This window comes from Opisthorchis viverrini (genome assembly GCF_000715545.1).
Source record: "Opisthorchis viverrini unplaced genomic scaffold opera_v5_86, whole genome shotgun sequence".
Lineage (NCBI taxonomy): Eukaryota > Metazoa > Platyhelminthes > Trematoda > Opisthorchiida > Opisthorchiidae > Opisthorchis > Opisthorchis viverrini.
In genome coordinates this window covers 548,049-564,034 of record NW_008751742.1, presented here as the reverse complement: position 1 = coordinate 564,034, position 15,986 = coordinate 548,049, and the positions used below count along the sequence as shown (strand labels likewise).

Here is a 15,986-nt window from a genome sequence, read left to right as displayed (position 1 = left end):
AGTCTTGTTAGTCTTATTGAGTGTACCAGATCAAGTGACACGTTCAATCGATGGTTGTACATGTAATTTTTACTGTAAAACTTGCAGTAATACAAACAGCAAAAAATCAGTTATTTAACACATCGAATTGTGATATCGCTAAGTGGAAAACAACATCCTTGTGTTTTGGGAGGCAAACCACGCAGAACAAAATTCCAGGGCTCATGTCTACCTTCTTGTTTCCTGCCTTGGTCCGACGGGCTGCATTCTGCCATGGAACACTTCAACCATAACCTCAATTAACCAAGCAGGTAAAAAACCGCCGGTTTTCGCTGGCATCGTTGGAAAAGCCATAAAAATCCAAGAATACTCACATTCTGATTGCTTTTATTTTATGTAGCTGAATACTGAGTCCCTTAATATTAGTGCCGCATGAATGAGAATGGATTATGAAAACAGCTTAACTGCCTGAAACTGCATACTGAAGGATAACCCACTAACACTGAACATTTTACCCCAATGACGCTGAAGTCTTATTGAAAATGAGCAATGTAGAATTTGTATCTGTATTACAAACAAACTGGTAACTTGTCGCTGAATTATAAGAACACCTAGCTTGCCCTCACAAAACCGCTTCACTTTTCAAGGGTTTTGTCAGACTTAGACAATTAGACCGATTTGTTCGATGACCCGTCATCTTGTTCAAATTAAACTCCATCGAATGTAGTTGGAAGAGTACAGATCTTTTGGCTGCTTTCTATTGTTAAATTACAATATTGTACAACAAATATTCAAACAATGATGGGAGAAGAATTAATCCAGAATAATCACTCCACGCGTAACTTTCAAAGCAGTCAGAAACAAAGACTGTCGAGGAGTGTATATAACATTTTTGTGCTGAGCGTTTTGGATAGATAGGTTTGCTCTACCTTTAGACACGTCTTATTTTTCGTAGTCTCTGAGACAGTCTTTGATTTTTCAAGGTAACAGTAGCTAACAATGTAATGGATTGTGACGGAGGGCATAATTTCTTAAGTGTTTCCTTATAACAGGAGACGTAACTGTTTTAATCTTTACTGCAACGAATGTGTTCTTTGCCTAGGCTTAATAACCAATGGCCAAAAATTGATCTAACTCTTTACACAACGTTTGACCAAATGTTTTGCTCTCTCTCTGTATTTTTATATGACTAAAATAATAGCACAAGCACGCAAAACCAAACGTTTGAAAAGGTGTAACTTATTCAACCCCACCGTCTCCATTGATATATATATATATATACTGCTGACTCCAAGTCCCGTAGAACGTTGAGTATCCGGCTTTGCCGTTAATTAATCATAATAGATAGTTTAACTGAAATGTTTCATTTTATATCCCTTAGGAGAACCGTTTCTAATGACCACTAATCAATGTAGAGGGCAATTTAGGTGACCCAGAATGTTTCCACCTGACTATCCTCTCACGAAAAACCTGCCAGAACATAATAAAGGGCACTATTGCCCAAAATGTAGTTTATTTTTTAAGTAATGTATACACACGACAAAATAGTTAGGCCTACGCCCAGGAGTTTCTAGCTGCGCATAAGTCTAGACATTTTCGTTATCAACCTGCTGGTGTACTAGCTCAGTACGAGCTCTGTTTTCGATGATTTCGCCTGACTTTATTGGCAATCTACCGTCACATGCGAGTACAATTCCTTATTGTGAAACTTATCAAGTTCCGGTCTAAGATAGCAAGGTTAGATGTGAAATGAAAAAGGTTACGAATTGTTCACAAGCTAATCCATTCATTTTTCGGAAAAAAAACTTTGAATAATTGCGTCCGTCACTTCTTTCTTTCAGTCAACTAATCGCAGTGGTTTACAAGACACTAAGACGCGGTATTTTTTGTGAAAAGGATAATTTTTGTAGTTTGCAAACTTTATAATGATTTGACTTTGGTGAAACGGTAAAAGTGACCAAAAGATACTTGAAGTCATTTACCATCTTAGATGTCATTTTCTGATTAAAACGACCTATTAATGAAGTTCGAAATATCAAAATACCTTAACAAGTAGAGTTTTCAATGACGATGTTTTAGCTGGTCTAAATAGAGATCTGTAAGTTGTATAATTTTGGATTTCATGACAAGTTGCACAATTTTATTGCGCGTGCGACGAAAGAAGTCCGCCAATGAGCCACTCCGGAAAACATAAGAAGGTCATTAGCCTCAGCACAACATTATTTTCAAAGTTCATGAACACACATTAAGCCGGTTTCGCCCTTCTAGGTGATCAGCATGTGTGATGAATCTCTGGATTTTTTAGCTAAGGTACCTATTTGTGTGAGATTATACACGTAGTTAACGCAACAAAATATCAACTGAATCTCCTGTTTGGAATAGATGTAGAAAGCGTTATCGAAAAATTTCACAGCGATTGGCCTTCGAGATTGGGACCGATTGTTACTTTATCCTGTCACATTCATAATATTATCATAGATATTGAGAGTAACAAACCAGCTGTTTTGTCAAAACAAGGATGAAAATGTTGGTGATATTTATTCCAAAAGAAGCAACTTGAACTCTGTTAAAGTTCGTGCAACGAAATGCGGCAAAGTTGTCGAAATTCTTACCGCAAGTTTCATGCACTGTACAGACAGAATTATGTTGCAGTCACGTTGATCGAGTCTCATGCTGCGGCGGAAAGGGGCATTTCTTTTTCTCAGTATGAATCATGAATTATTGTTGAGTCTTATACCAATAGCCTCTCAGATTAGGGTAAAAGATGATAAAGTTGTTTGCACCTAAAGAGAATCAAATACACAGAATCAACTTGAGGGAACGCACAGATTTAGTTATGGAAAACAGGTAAGCAGTTGTACTTTAAAGGACCATCACTGGCAGTTGCGATAGTTCATTTTCGTCTCTAAAGCTGGTCAAATAGATCACACTGTTCCGTTCATTTTCACCCCCGTAGAAGTTAAACTCCAGTTGAAGTACCAGGCTTTTCCGGAGAAGGCTTACTTTTGGAATAGACATTCTCTGTGAGAATTATAATCCTTACAGGTTGAAGTTAGTGTTTTTGCGGAGATAAGTTAATTTTTACACCACGTCTATTTTACAATTTTAATAGAATTTAACTTAGATGAATTCGTAAAAATTGATCCTCCTTGATGAAAGCTGCTTTACGGCTCTAAACAAAAAACCACAGTGCTATCATTTAGACATAGCCAAATTGTACTGCTCAATCACCATCAGAGAGTATGTGAGTTAAAAAGTGTGTAAACCTTATGATTCTATAATGTGAATAAAATGTTCTATGTTTATTCATAGAATAACTCAGTTTTGTGTTTACACTACAACCGTTCAAAAACAATTTTTGTTTGCCGTACAACCATAGCTCAGTTGAAAGTTTTATTGTGGAAAAAGAATAATTTACAATTTTAATAGAATTTAACTTAGATGAATTCGTAAAAATTGATCCTCCTTGATGAAAGCTGCTTTACGGCTCTAAACAAAAAACCACAGTGCTATCATTTAGACATAGCCAAATTGTACTGCTCAATCACCATCAGAGAGTATGTGAGTTAAAAAGTGTGTAAACCTTATGATTCTATAATGTGAATAAAATGTTCTATGTTTATTCATAGAATAACTCAGTTTTGTGTTTACACTACAACCGTTCAAAAACAATTTTTGTTTGCCGTACAACCATAGCTCAGTTGAAAGTTTTATTGTGGATAAAAGAATAAAAGTGGATGTAAACGAAAGAAGGAGCTAGTGTCAGCCTACCACAATGCTTCAAAGGTGCCTGCACCTCCAGACATTCATCGAGACAATTTGAATAGGCAACGTGAATTCTACTAACACTGCTCAGAGGGCATATCTTTCAGTATCTCCAACCATTCACATGAAGGATTGTGCGGATCTGATCCTGCAAGGCCCGCCGTATCGACAGTACCTTGACTATTCCTAATAAATAAAAAACCATCCAGTTGTAGCATTCTTCTGGCGCCCAGCTGCCATGCCACCTAGAAAAAGCTCGAGAGCTGGGATACGGCCATGTTGCCCAAGCTCTGACAAGGAAATTCGGGATGCATAGGTCAAAAAGCTCTCCGCAGTTTCTTTTATACTTTTCTCTCAGATCAGAGGTTAAGTGACTCTCTGCTTGCACCATCGTATGTACTCTTTCTACATAAACCTTTTGTACTGAAGACATTTCAGTCAAAAATGTTAAATCTCACCACCTTCTATACTAAACAGACCTGATGCGCCTTAGATATTTGCGCAAGTCTTCCGTGATCGACTGTGAAAAACAACCGAAAAAGGTGTTATATCACTATTAGTCAGTTTGCTAGACCTTTGGAACATTCTACTTGAAGCCCAAGTAGATTCGCTTACAGTCAGAGCTTCTGCGAACCTTGATTGAAAGGAGGCCAGTTTTTGGAACAAAAATGTCAAAGAATAATTAATGCCTTAAGCATTTAGTTAGCGTTTGCTTTATTTGTGTCTGAAGCCTTCATACTGTTTTTCAAAAACGATGCAAATCATTTCATAAAGTGAGGTAAACAAAATATTCAAAATATAAAACGTTTTTCTATTCTATTGTTATTTTAAAAATAGGAAAACAGGTGGAAATATTTTACAGACTGAGTGGTGGTATTTAGTCTTGCAGAGTTCTTCATTGAGAGTGAGAATTATTTAATTTAAATCTTCTAAAATCACCTTTCCGCTGCATTTATTAGCAAACGAGGGTAAACTGCCAAAATCCGTTATACGATTTACTGCTCAAATGACCGTGTTTTTGTGCGTCAACTCCCACGTTTGACTGCTTGTAAAACGCTACCGTTTTTTTCGACTTTCTATGCAGTTGTTAGTAGCATCTTCCACGGTATTCTGCTAGTTAGTGAGACGCTTTGTAGTATAGGATATGAAAAACTGCCACGTTACTCTCATAAGAGATGGTGCTTGAGCCCAAAGCCAAGATAAACATTGCAGCTGCATACAGTCCTGCATGCGACACGAGCTCAAAACTGTATCATACTAAATTCGTTAACTTGATTCCCTTCAAACGAAGAAAACATGCTGCTAGCACTTTTGTACTTAGAATAATGCCTTTATCATGTTCCCATTCTCTAATTTATTTGCTTATGTAGTTCAGTAGAGCAGAGATTCTTGCATTTATCTGTGCCAGAACTGGAGCCAACCATGTAGGTATTTGTTGAGGTACTACTCATTGGATATCCGCAGCGTGTAAAATGCACGCCAAAGTAACTAGAATAGCAATCTATATGTGCAGCTACATGTGTAACACGTGTTTTTTCTTCCAACCAAGTGTTACATGTCTTCGCTTTAGTGAGTGGGAAATTATCAGTAATCCTATCGGCTAATTTTTATAGCTCAATTAACGTAAGGAGAAAATGTCTGAGTAAGCCGTCATTTTCTATCTTCCTCAGTGAGTTTTGCTATTTTATCACAACTATCGCAGGCTCCATCTTTGTTAAACTAAGTACTTCCTAGCAGCTTGATCAACTTAAGAATGGCTTTTTTATCTTTGTACGCCTCAAGCAACCTTGGTATTGCACTCTGTACATATTTGAGCGTTCTTGCATTACTGGGTTTTTTTTATATGTAAGGACAAGTAGGACAAGTAGCCTAATAGTGGTTATGCTAAATCTAAACTGTTTCAACTTTTGCAGATACCATTTGCGCTACACTGTACGTTGAGCAAACATTTAGCGCTTAACAGAAAGACTGCACTGACTACGCAAAATATTACCACAAAAGTATGCGTTTTGTTAAAAGCTAGCTAACCGACTACTCAGTTTGTCTTAACAGTGTGTTTGCTGAAGTTTATACAATAAAATCCCACTGTCTATTCCGCTCCACCTTCCTAAATACTGATGGTAAAATTTGTCTCAACGACACTCAAATTTTTCATTTCAACCGTAGTAACAGTATCTGTTTGACCATAAATAGCGCTGGCATTTTCCAGTTTACTTCCAAAGGCGTAAATAAAGAGCCAGTTTCCTTTCTTTAGAGTATGTTCGCATAGATGTTTATATGATCGTTTGGGAACACTTAACAGATTTCTGTAGGCACTGATAGTGAACAGTTGTGTTTCCGAAGTTCCTTCTAAAATAATAGGGAGAAGCCACAAATCTAATAAACATTTGTTGCACGAGCTTAGGTGTAACCTAGACAGGTTTGGTCAAAGGGGATTCATCCTATTTGAACGTTACAATCTAATGCCACGAACTTCCATAAGTTACGTCAACAATGACAATGAATTTAGATGCACCTGAATAAACTTCCAGCTAGTCATAAAAATTTAAAAAGATTGAAATATGTTTAGATGCGTGAATCTAACATCTGCTTATGAATGCTTCTGTAGAAATGAAAGATAAAACTGCTGGCCTCTCATGCAGTTTCGTATCCATTTTTGCCTACAAACCAAGGCCTACGAAACAGCGTTTTTAAACAGGGTTCTTGCATGTAAGTGCAAACAACAACCTTCACAATGACATTTGTGGTGCTTAAAGTTGATAATCATAAATAGTATTCCAGGAAGTGCCTATCAGGAAACGGTTACTGGTGCGTATTTTGGTTTTGATTGTGTACATAACGAAAAGTAACTACTGGGCAGTATTAAACAATGCCACATCACTAACGATCCCGATTGCATTAGGATTAATAAACTTGTTTGTTTAAGTTCAATTGCATCCGTCTATATAGTATATCTTCCGTAGTCACTCTGTTGGCAGCAATGAGGAATATTAGGAATACTGTCATGAGTGAAGCCCTTCACACAACTTTTATTTCTACGTGAGCTTGGGTTTGAATAGCGATAATAAGTAGATATGCAAAAAGGTGTAGAAACTTACATTAGACTCGGTAGGTTTAAAATCCGGAGAAACTTCGTTTTCTTCTTCGCTAGTTCCCCTGAAATTTGACTTTTTGTTTGGACTGGAATCAGAAAGTCCTGCGTTTGAAGTTGTAGGAGAGTGAACTGCATACGCCTTCCTCAGCCTTTTGTTCTTGAAATAGGACTTTCGTTTTTGAGATGTAACAGCATGAGCGTTGTACGAGAAGTACGACCGATCAAGTGAATCATGGACCGGGGATACAAACGAAAGATCGATGCTTTTTGTTTGTTGTACACCTATTCGTTCATTCATGGGAGGGGAGTTGGGCTCTGTATATTGTACCGGCTTCTGTACGTGTGAAAGCTGTTTTCGGCCAACCTGAATTCCATTGTGGTTTGTAGAATTCAAAAAGTTTCCAACTGCATCCCTGATGGCTCTTCCCAAATTGTCTACATTCTTGTTCTCCTCGTTCATCTCATTTGGTTGTTGAATCTGTACTGGGGTTGCACCCTTTGTCAAATCTACTGGAATGGGAACGCTAGTTTCGCTAATGAACATCCGTTCTTCGGATTCCCTCAAAGAATCGAGAAGCAAATTTGTCTTAAGGTAAACGTCTTTAGTTTTGTTTACTCCATCCAAGTGCTGGGATACAAAGCAATCAGCTTTCGGTAAGAAACGACTGTCCGAGGCCTGATCAACACTTTGCCTAGCAAGGAAGATAGAAGACTGATCAAGTTCTCCATCGTTTTGTATGTTAAAGCTCATGTTGCCGGGGAGATTTTCCAAACCAGTCAAGGCTGGAAAGATTGTGTTTTGCAACAAACTGAAATAAACGTCTATTGAATGTTGTAAAGCATAGGCTTTTTCAAGTAATCCTTTGTAACAGAGGAGCATGGCTTCATAGTTTGTATGTCCAGTCTTGGGAATTGGAATATTATGTATGCACGTACTGATTGCTTCATAAATACTGTTCTTGAAATTATGCGCCGTGTTGTTTATTAAATTAGACATGCCCATTTCGGAATCACGAACTGAATTTTGTAAATTCTCACGATGTGACTGATTGACGGGCAATAACATCCCCGGTATTTGTGCATTACCTGGATCCAACAACGCCTGAAAAGGTTTTTTACTGGCATCCGATTCCAACTCTCTGAAGCCTCCATCTTTGGACTTTGTATTAATTTTTTCAGCACAGAATAGAGAACTGCAGGTAACTGGGGATTGAAGTCGAGTTTCCGGCGGAATCTGATACTTCAACAACAGGTAATCAAGAAGCAGGTTGTATATCCTCTGTTGATCAAGTAAAGAACTTGACGCACATGTAGCTGGATTCTTCTGTCCGTCGTAAGAAGCTGCAACATTGTTTGCTACACGATCAACTTTGTTAATTAAATTCACCGGCTCGAACTTCTCTCCATTCTCCGATATCGACTCATCATCGGCATAATCGTTGCCATTACCATCTCTTTTCTGTGGAATATTTGTTTTCCTCTTCCGCTTGTTAACCTGATAATAGTACTTTTCATCGGGTGTGTGTGAACTGTCATCAGTGGACTCCTCAAAGGTGGCAAGTTCGTGCACGGTGTGAATTATATCACTGCGTGACATTATGCGTAGTGAAAATTACTCTTGAGAGTGACTGGTAAATGAGAGCTTGACGCGGCTCTGCTCACACGATAACTGACGATGCACACGAAGGCCAGTTGAAGAAGCACCGTATAAATTATAACCCTTGGTCAGCGCATTGAAACATCATAGTTCAACGAGCTTCGCAAGTCCCGTCAACCAACCGGCCGATAAATAGTAAGCGGATAGTTTAACTTCCCTGTAAGTCTCTTCACATCAGGTGGTCTAAGTACGAGCCGCAAGTCAAAGGCACATAGACCTGGGCCAGTCGTTTATCTGTGCTGGCCAAATGGTAAAGAGACTAGATAGCATCGGCTCTAGGGCTTGGAACTGCAATGGACCAGGTCCATTATTTGTAGTGAGAGATAGGAAAACCATAATTCCCCATTAGATATGGAGAAGTTTTTTTATTGAATGGAGCTACTGGACAGGTGGCTTTACCAATGGCGGGAAAGCCCCTGTTTTATTCTGTAGCACACTGTTACGAAGGCCTGTCCCGCCTGAGGCTGGGTGTAGCTTAGAAGGCCGTAGGACGTGGTCTCTCGGGTCTTCGGATGCGGTCTTGGGGTTACTCTTCCTTTCCTGGTAATGCAGAACAAGTCATAGTGCAAACCTTGCAAGCCTTTGCAACATGACGGCATTTAGCGTTCACAATCGTGTGGATGGCAAGAGCACGGGTGTGGCTATTTGACGTAGCTCACGTAATTCCACTCACCAACGCACTATAATGTGAGGTGTTGGGTGGTGATTACAAGATTTGCGTACCCGTATCGCACGGGGTAGTAGGGTGGGGTGGCGTTAACGTGCCACGTTTTTTTGTAAGGTGAGGCCAAAGTCTGGTGGGTATCAGGTAACCCTGAATCATACAGCTAGAAGAACTATTAGCGCCACTTCTCTGAAGTAGATATATCCGCCAAAAATTTTGCAATAACTGAAACGGGACTGAAGATGTGTCCCGGGCGGGTTTGGTGAAGTTTTGTGGTAGCGGGCCTCGTGGCGCTCGAGTGTCCGAATGGCAGATTTGGGACTTTATGAGGGTGTTGCATTGACCGCTCCTACACGCACTGCTTTAGCATATTCATGGGGCTATTGTTGCATAGCGTGGCGTCTAATTATTTAGATACACACAGTAGGGATCGTATCCTCCGCCTTTTTAATTCTAAACGTTGCTGTGGATTTTTGAGTCCGATTCCGTTTTTGGTATCCATCATCTTCAAGCATACAAGTTGCTCAGAATCCTACGTCGGAAGCTCGGCGCGTCTTAATGTGAGGAAGCTTAATTGACACAGTTTATATATAATTGAAATAAATACCCAGAACATCGCAAACGATAGATCCAACTAGGTTCCATGGGGGTTACTCTAAAAACCAAATTAGTTTGCAAATGAGTGTATATGCGCCAAATACCCAGACATTTATCAATGAACCCAATATACTTTTGTAACCTGTATATGACGCGAGAACATTAGGGAAACTTATTGACAAAAGGATGTGCCATACGATATCCAATGAACGACTTACAGTGAGAATGGGTGATCTAGAGGCGGACTATGTTGAGCGGCCATTTGAGGAACTGGAGCAAGTGGCGGAAGCGGCTACTTCGGAAATACAGTTTTACCTTGGAACCACTTCGAGTAGGGATTAAGGTACATCATCCGAGCATGAAATTGCAAAGAGGACCATGAAACTGGACATTTCAAGTGACGACGAAGCGAGCAATTTGAGGTTTGCTTTCAGACGAGACTTCCGCACAATCGCGGAAGTGAACCTTAGAATTGAACAGGTGAAAGAGGATTATTGGACGCTAAGTTATCCTACCTTACGCAGTGTCGGCACTACCATTATTTTGACGAGTATAAGGAAGTCAGGGTTCGTCTGGTTGTTTGGTATTGGGTCCGACTGGTATGATGAAGCCACACTCATATGATTGGTGAAAATGTACGCACATACCTTTTATATCTGACTGCCGTTCCTGCCCGCTGCCTTAGGCCGGAAAAAACTTGTCGATAAGGAACACAACAGCTTCATTGAGAACACGCTGGTGCGTGCGAGTGCAACACTTACATCATCGATCCGGGCTGTTGCCAAATTCATTGAATGCGAGACTTCATGCAGTTACCGGAAATGAGTCGAACATAATGAGCCACTATTGTCTCTAAATTGCACATTTGAAGTAAATGCTTCTCCGGATGTTGCCTTGTTGCGTTAGCAAGGGGAATATGCTTTCCCACCTTCTCCAATCATGAATGTCAAAAAAGCAGACCGACCAACAAATGCAAGTTTGCGGCTTCTGGTGCTTATCACTTCGTTTGGTTTTTATCCTTTCCGAAATTTATTGCACCTGAGCTTCATCTGTACTTTTAGGTGGCTCACTGATTGTCTCATTGTATTTTTAGCCTTACTTTTCAACTGACCTTTCGCATTCAATTTGTATGGTAGCAGAGGTCATAAATTGCTAGAATAACGCTTAACTGTATTTTTGTTTCCCCCGCCTATAGTATATTTGTATGATTGCACCTGGTCTTGCACCCCGTTTTCCGAGTTACATTATTCTGCTTCATTCGGTAACACGATTTCATTCACAGCGCCGCAATGTGACACAGCTCATGTAAATCCAATTTAACAACGAATGCTCTTAAGCCCATCGAATTAGAAAGGAAGACAAACCTCATGTTAGGTTAGTTTCCTTTCCACAATATTTGTTCTTTGATTAGGGGTTCTGAGCTTCTGGACTCAGTTTAGATTCAAAATCTCAGAGTCGTAATCCGCCACTTTGTGGAAAGATGGGGAGCCCACATATAAGGTGAGATATTGGATGCATATACACAGCCAAGCTTATATCATCAACTTTGTTGCAGTTTCCGTCAAAACTACATGACGTGTTGAGTTTGGTAATACAGTGGTCGCCCTCAAATCTTCTCCTTTTATTGAAGCATCTCAAACGAACATGGATACATGTTTTCTGAAAATTCCATAAAATACCTAATTGGCTGATCCAGAAGATATAACCGATACGGCGCATTGGACCCGAACAAACCTGTGGTGTACCATCAGGTGCAGGAAAGTAAAAAACTGTAGAACCCGTTTGATTATCATGCCCCAACGCAATGCTTTCATTTTTCAGGTTGCTTTCAACAAATAAACGACTACCGGCTTGAGAGAAGTCTGCGTCACTCGTTTCAAGTAAACACCACGTTAAATAGCAGCACAAGGGCCCTTTCGCGTACATATTTTTCATTCAAACTGGGCACACACCGGAACTTTTTACTGTCCGGGTTTTTTTTATTTATTTGTGACATGTTTAAAATGCTCATTTTTCCTGAATCTGTGCGGATATTGTTTAAAATAAAGGATGTTGCGCGGATGAAGAGCGTCTGGGATTTCTCGGGTGATGTCATCCCACTCCAACTGATATGGGTGCTGAAAAACAAATACGTAGGCTTTCAGTCCCCGGGTCTGAAAACAACGAAGTTTTCCAGGTTTTCAAGAGCATTCCGGTCCCCGCAATACAACGAACATAAACATGTGCGGATTGCCGCACTGACTGTGGATTGCAATTTCAGGCCATTGGTCAAATTTCACTCTTTTTGAAGCACCAACCGTGCAATTCCCGTATTCATTACCAAACCTACAGTATTTCTGCCAGTTTTTATTTTTCTATATGCGGACGATCTCCAAATGGCAGCTTATTCGTCCTAAACACCGCCGTTTTCCAATAAATCTGAGCCCGTGAAAACTACCCCATCGACATATGAATTCATGCGCACATGAAAAGGGAACCATCCAAGCCCCTGTTCTGTAATGTTGGGCCTTGAATTCCTGTAACCTCTCCCCATTACAAATATGATCAAGTAGATGTACCGGGGCCGAATACCCAGTTTGTTTCATCCGCAAATATCGAGCTTTTAGGAGGGCTTTCGCGGCTTTCTGAGATTGAAATTTATCCGCATCAGATGTCCATCAGTGTACAATAGTCACGTAGATAATCATTAGCTTGGACGCGAGGCCATCTTAGAAAATGCTTGGCTAAGGAAATTTAAAAGTGCATTACGTTCTTAGCCACCAGTCCAACCTGGAACAGCCACCTCTGCTTAGAGACTCCTCAGGGTCTGTCGTATTCACATTATCACATTATCATCCACAATGAAGTGACAAGAAAATCTTCGAAACACGCCCCCAATAATAGTATTTGGAGCCGTGAAATCAGTCTGCAAAAACCCGATACGTCGAAATTTCCGCGTCGATGGTGACCATTCAATAAACGAAGACTACAGAGTTGGATTTCAGTGAGTAGGCGCGTGTGTGGGTATAATGTTATAGGCACACCGCCGGCGTTAATAATTTTGCTGCAGTCAACATCGGCAGTTTTTTCGCCTATTCCTCGGCGGTTATTGACCTGGTAGTTTTTCTGGCTTACGTTGAGAAGTGATCCAATTCACCCTGCATTGAGCCATTCTAAATCAGCGCAACGCAACCAACACAATATTTCCAGTGAAATCTGCCCAAGTTATTTTTGTATGCCAAACAAGCTCGTGTCTCCAGGCAGCTTTACAGAAGTTAAAGACGAATGGATGTCAATATACACCATATTATTGAATCTGTCAAAGAAACTGGATCAAGTTCCGCCCGCTGCGGAGACCACTGGACCACGGAATTCAAAAAGAAACTCTGCGCTAAATGAAAAAGTTTCATCCAAACAAATTTGTCCCCAATGAAAACTAGATTTGTTACCATTTTGCGCTGGTCTTCGTTAGTGCCTGCGGCGCATCCAGGACCAAGTTCAAATAAATGTGTTGTTTTATCCGTGATGCTCCTACTGACAAGATTATTGCACACTACCATGCGATGTGTTGGGTTTATTCGCCCATGTGTTTAGGGTGTTACCATACCGTTGGGTGAAAAATACAAACTGGACCTGGGAAGCGCGGGAAAAACCACATAAATGCGTATCGGCCTGTCAGCCCCGGGTCCTGTGGGCAGTAATCGATTCCGGGCAGTTTATGCGTTGAAAGACAAAATAACATACATTTGAATTCGCGTTCCCAAGAGCATACGAGATCCCATCACGACATCATGAAATGATGTCGAATCCTGTTTAGAGGATCACTCAATTTAAAAATGGAGGCAGCGCCAAAGGTTGCCAGGTTGTCAGAATAACTACGTATCTTTGTTAGTAGAGGTGACGAAACGATAGAGGAATTAAAGCGGTAACGGATCACTCCGGGGCAATATCAGCTTAGACAATAACGCTGAGTTGTAGGACCACGAGGGAGTCAAGTTCATATCCTCTGTAAGCCGATACATGTATGTCTGGTTGACCCCGGGATCGGGTGAACATTATTAAATACAGAGTGAGCATGCCAAACCATAAAGTTCAATGGAGCTGGTACGCCTACCGATAAACATTGCTCTGGTGACCGTAAACCATGCCTGGTTCATCCTCCAGTCTGATCTGACCTATTGGGGGAAGCAGAACATGGAAACATTGATCCCCATGCTGGGGCTTTTGAACAGAGATGACGGTAGGATTTTTGTAGATGGGAGGGATGCGTGGCATGGTATAGTAAACGGTGCCAAAACACCTGGAAAATATGACTGACGAAGGCGTGTGGTGAGAAGGTTCGGCTCATGCCCGAAGAACAAGTGGGACGGGGGAAGTAGCAAGGCCAGCTTCACCGCTGGGGCTAGTGAGGAGCAGCGGAGTGGAACACACTTTGGAAGCTGAACGTAATAGTCGGAAAAATGCGGCCGTTGAACTACATGAGTCCAGAAACGCAGGTGGTTTTCCGAACTCGGAACTGGCTGATTGCTGTGATCTTCGGTCCTTGAAAGCCAGTTTTGCCGAATGGCGTGTTAAATTTGTGGATACTTTGCATGGCGAATCCACGAAGATGAGAGAGGCAGAATAAATTATTGACGTTAAGATGAGCAGGCTGAGTCGGAGGGGATGAAGTTCTACCGGACAATGACGGCTTCGGAAACACGGTATTCAAATTGATCTTCGCGGAATGTGGGGGGTTCGGAACCTTGACAACCGGCTGTGATATACCTTGAAAATCTGGGGCTCCTGGATTAAACATGTATTTCTGCAACCTGGTGCGAGTAGGCTGCTAGTATGTTTGCCTTCCTGAAAGACAAGGGAGATGAGAAGATAATATCTGTTCCTACTGCACAGTCAACACTGCCGGAACTCTGGTCTTTTTTTGATCGACCTGAACACAGAGCAGGACTGCCCACACGGTCCCGCTTGATATACCCCACTTGTCACCATTAGTTTTTCTTGTGCGTAAAGAATCGAGAAAATGACGAAAAAACCAGCCCCGGGACGCTTTTGCGAAAGCCTCGATTCCGTGTATCAATCCGTGAATCAAAGGCCCCGTTGAATACCCCAGTAGGCTTAGCGGTTCACCAAAGATCAGTCAGAGGTGCGTTGCACTGCCCTCCCGGTCATTTTGTGTAACAAGTTGCTCCTTTTCAATTGTTTTTGCTTCGAGATATCTTGACACGATGCTTGAGACGCTTTGGACAAACGCAGTCCATTTTGCTCAAAATCCGCCTTTTAGGTACGTTCGAAATTGGTTTCGTTTTTCCCTCGTGCAAATTCGTGAAAACATTTTTCGTTGTTCAATCTATTCACAGAGTACACACGAGTAATTGTTGAATTTTATTACTCTAACAAAACATTTGAGTGATAACCCCTGATATTTTGCGCACACCTACTTTACATCTAGTCCGAAACATGACGTCAATCCATACCGATCGCCCTTTGCAGCCATTGGTAGACCACAATAGATGTGAGCGGAATGGCTGCCCGTCGAACGTCAAACGCGGTATGCAATGCCACGCCTGCAAGGCCTGGTGGCATTTCACATGCACGGGTTTACAGGACGACCAAATAAGCCGACTAGCCAACTCTCCTGACCCGTTTGTCTGTGCCAGCTGCCTCTATGTCAAGGGTGCAATGCATACCGCAGCGAAGAGAAGAGTCCCCCGAAACGGTACCCAATCCCCAGTGCAGATGCCGAAAGACCACTGCCAGTGTTCCGCTTTAATCGGGATACTCGACGCGAAAATAGAGCGTCTTTCGAAGGCACTGGAGGACTCAGGCGCTAAGAATGCAGCGACCTGGGCGAAAGTCGACAAGGAACTTTCCTCGCTGAACCAATACCTCGCGATGTCCATACCGGGTCCCATGGCTGAGAAGAAAGTCATACAACTTTCTGACGCAGCTATAAAAACCGCCACAGCGTCTCTAGTGGACAGACACCTAATGGAAATCAGACTAATAATCTGGGGGTCATTCTCCGGAAAAATCACGCCAGCAAAGCTGGCACAGTCGATCCTCAGCAAGCCTGATCAATCGCTCCACGCAGAATGGCTACGCCGAAAGGGAAGTAAGCGAACCCTTGGACTTCTAGTCACTCTTTCTTCCCCGTCCTACGTACAGGCAATCTTGGAGCGGGCTGGCAGCATTCAAAAGGCCAACCCAATGATCAGGCGCCTATCTGAGGATCGTCCTCTAGACGCGCGCAA

At 41.5% G+C, this 15,986-nt stretch overlaps 3 protein-coding genes across 3 annotated transcripts in view; 1 reads left to right on the top strand and 2 right to left on the bottom strand.

The window, feature by feature from the left end:
- Positions 1-6,779: 6,779 nt before the first annotated feature.
- T265_04898 (hypothetical protein) lies at positions 6,780-8,435 on the bottom strand (the record flags this gene model as incomplete). Its single annotated transcript, XM_009169758.1, has 1 exon — positions 6,780-8,435. One exon carries the CDS (start codon positions 8,433-8,435, stop codon positions 6,780-6,782), a length of 1,656 nt encoding a protein of 551 aa, XP_009168022.1.
- Positions 8,436-14,209: 5,774 nt separating this feature from the next.
- Positions 14,210-14,533, bottom strand: T265_04897 (hypothetical protein; the record flags this gene model as incomplete). Its single annotated transcript, XM_009169757.1, has 1 exon — positions 14,210-14,533. One exon carries the CDS (start codon positions 14,531-14,533, stop codon positions 14,210-14,212), a length of 324 nt encoding a protein of 107 aa, XP_009168021.1.
- Positions 14,534-15,285: 752 nt separating this feature from the next.
- T265_04896 (hypothetical protein) overlaps positions 15,286-15,986 on the top strand; it is a gene marked incomplete at both ends in the record, with an annotated part of 30,313 nt that continues 29,612 nt past the window's right edge. Inside the window, one exon of the mRNA XM_009169756.1 lies at positions 15,286-15,847. Within this exon, the coding sequence (XP_009168020.1) occupies positions 15,286-15,847 (562 nt within the window). The remainder of the gene's footprint in view (positions 15,848-15,986) is intronic.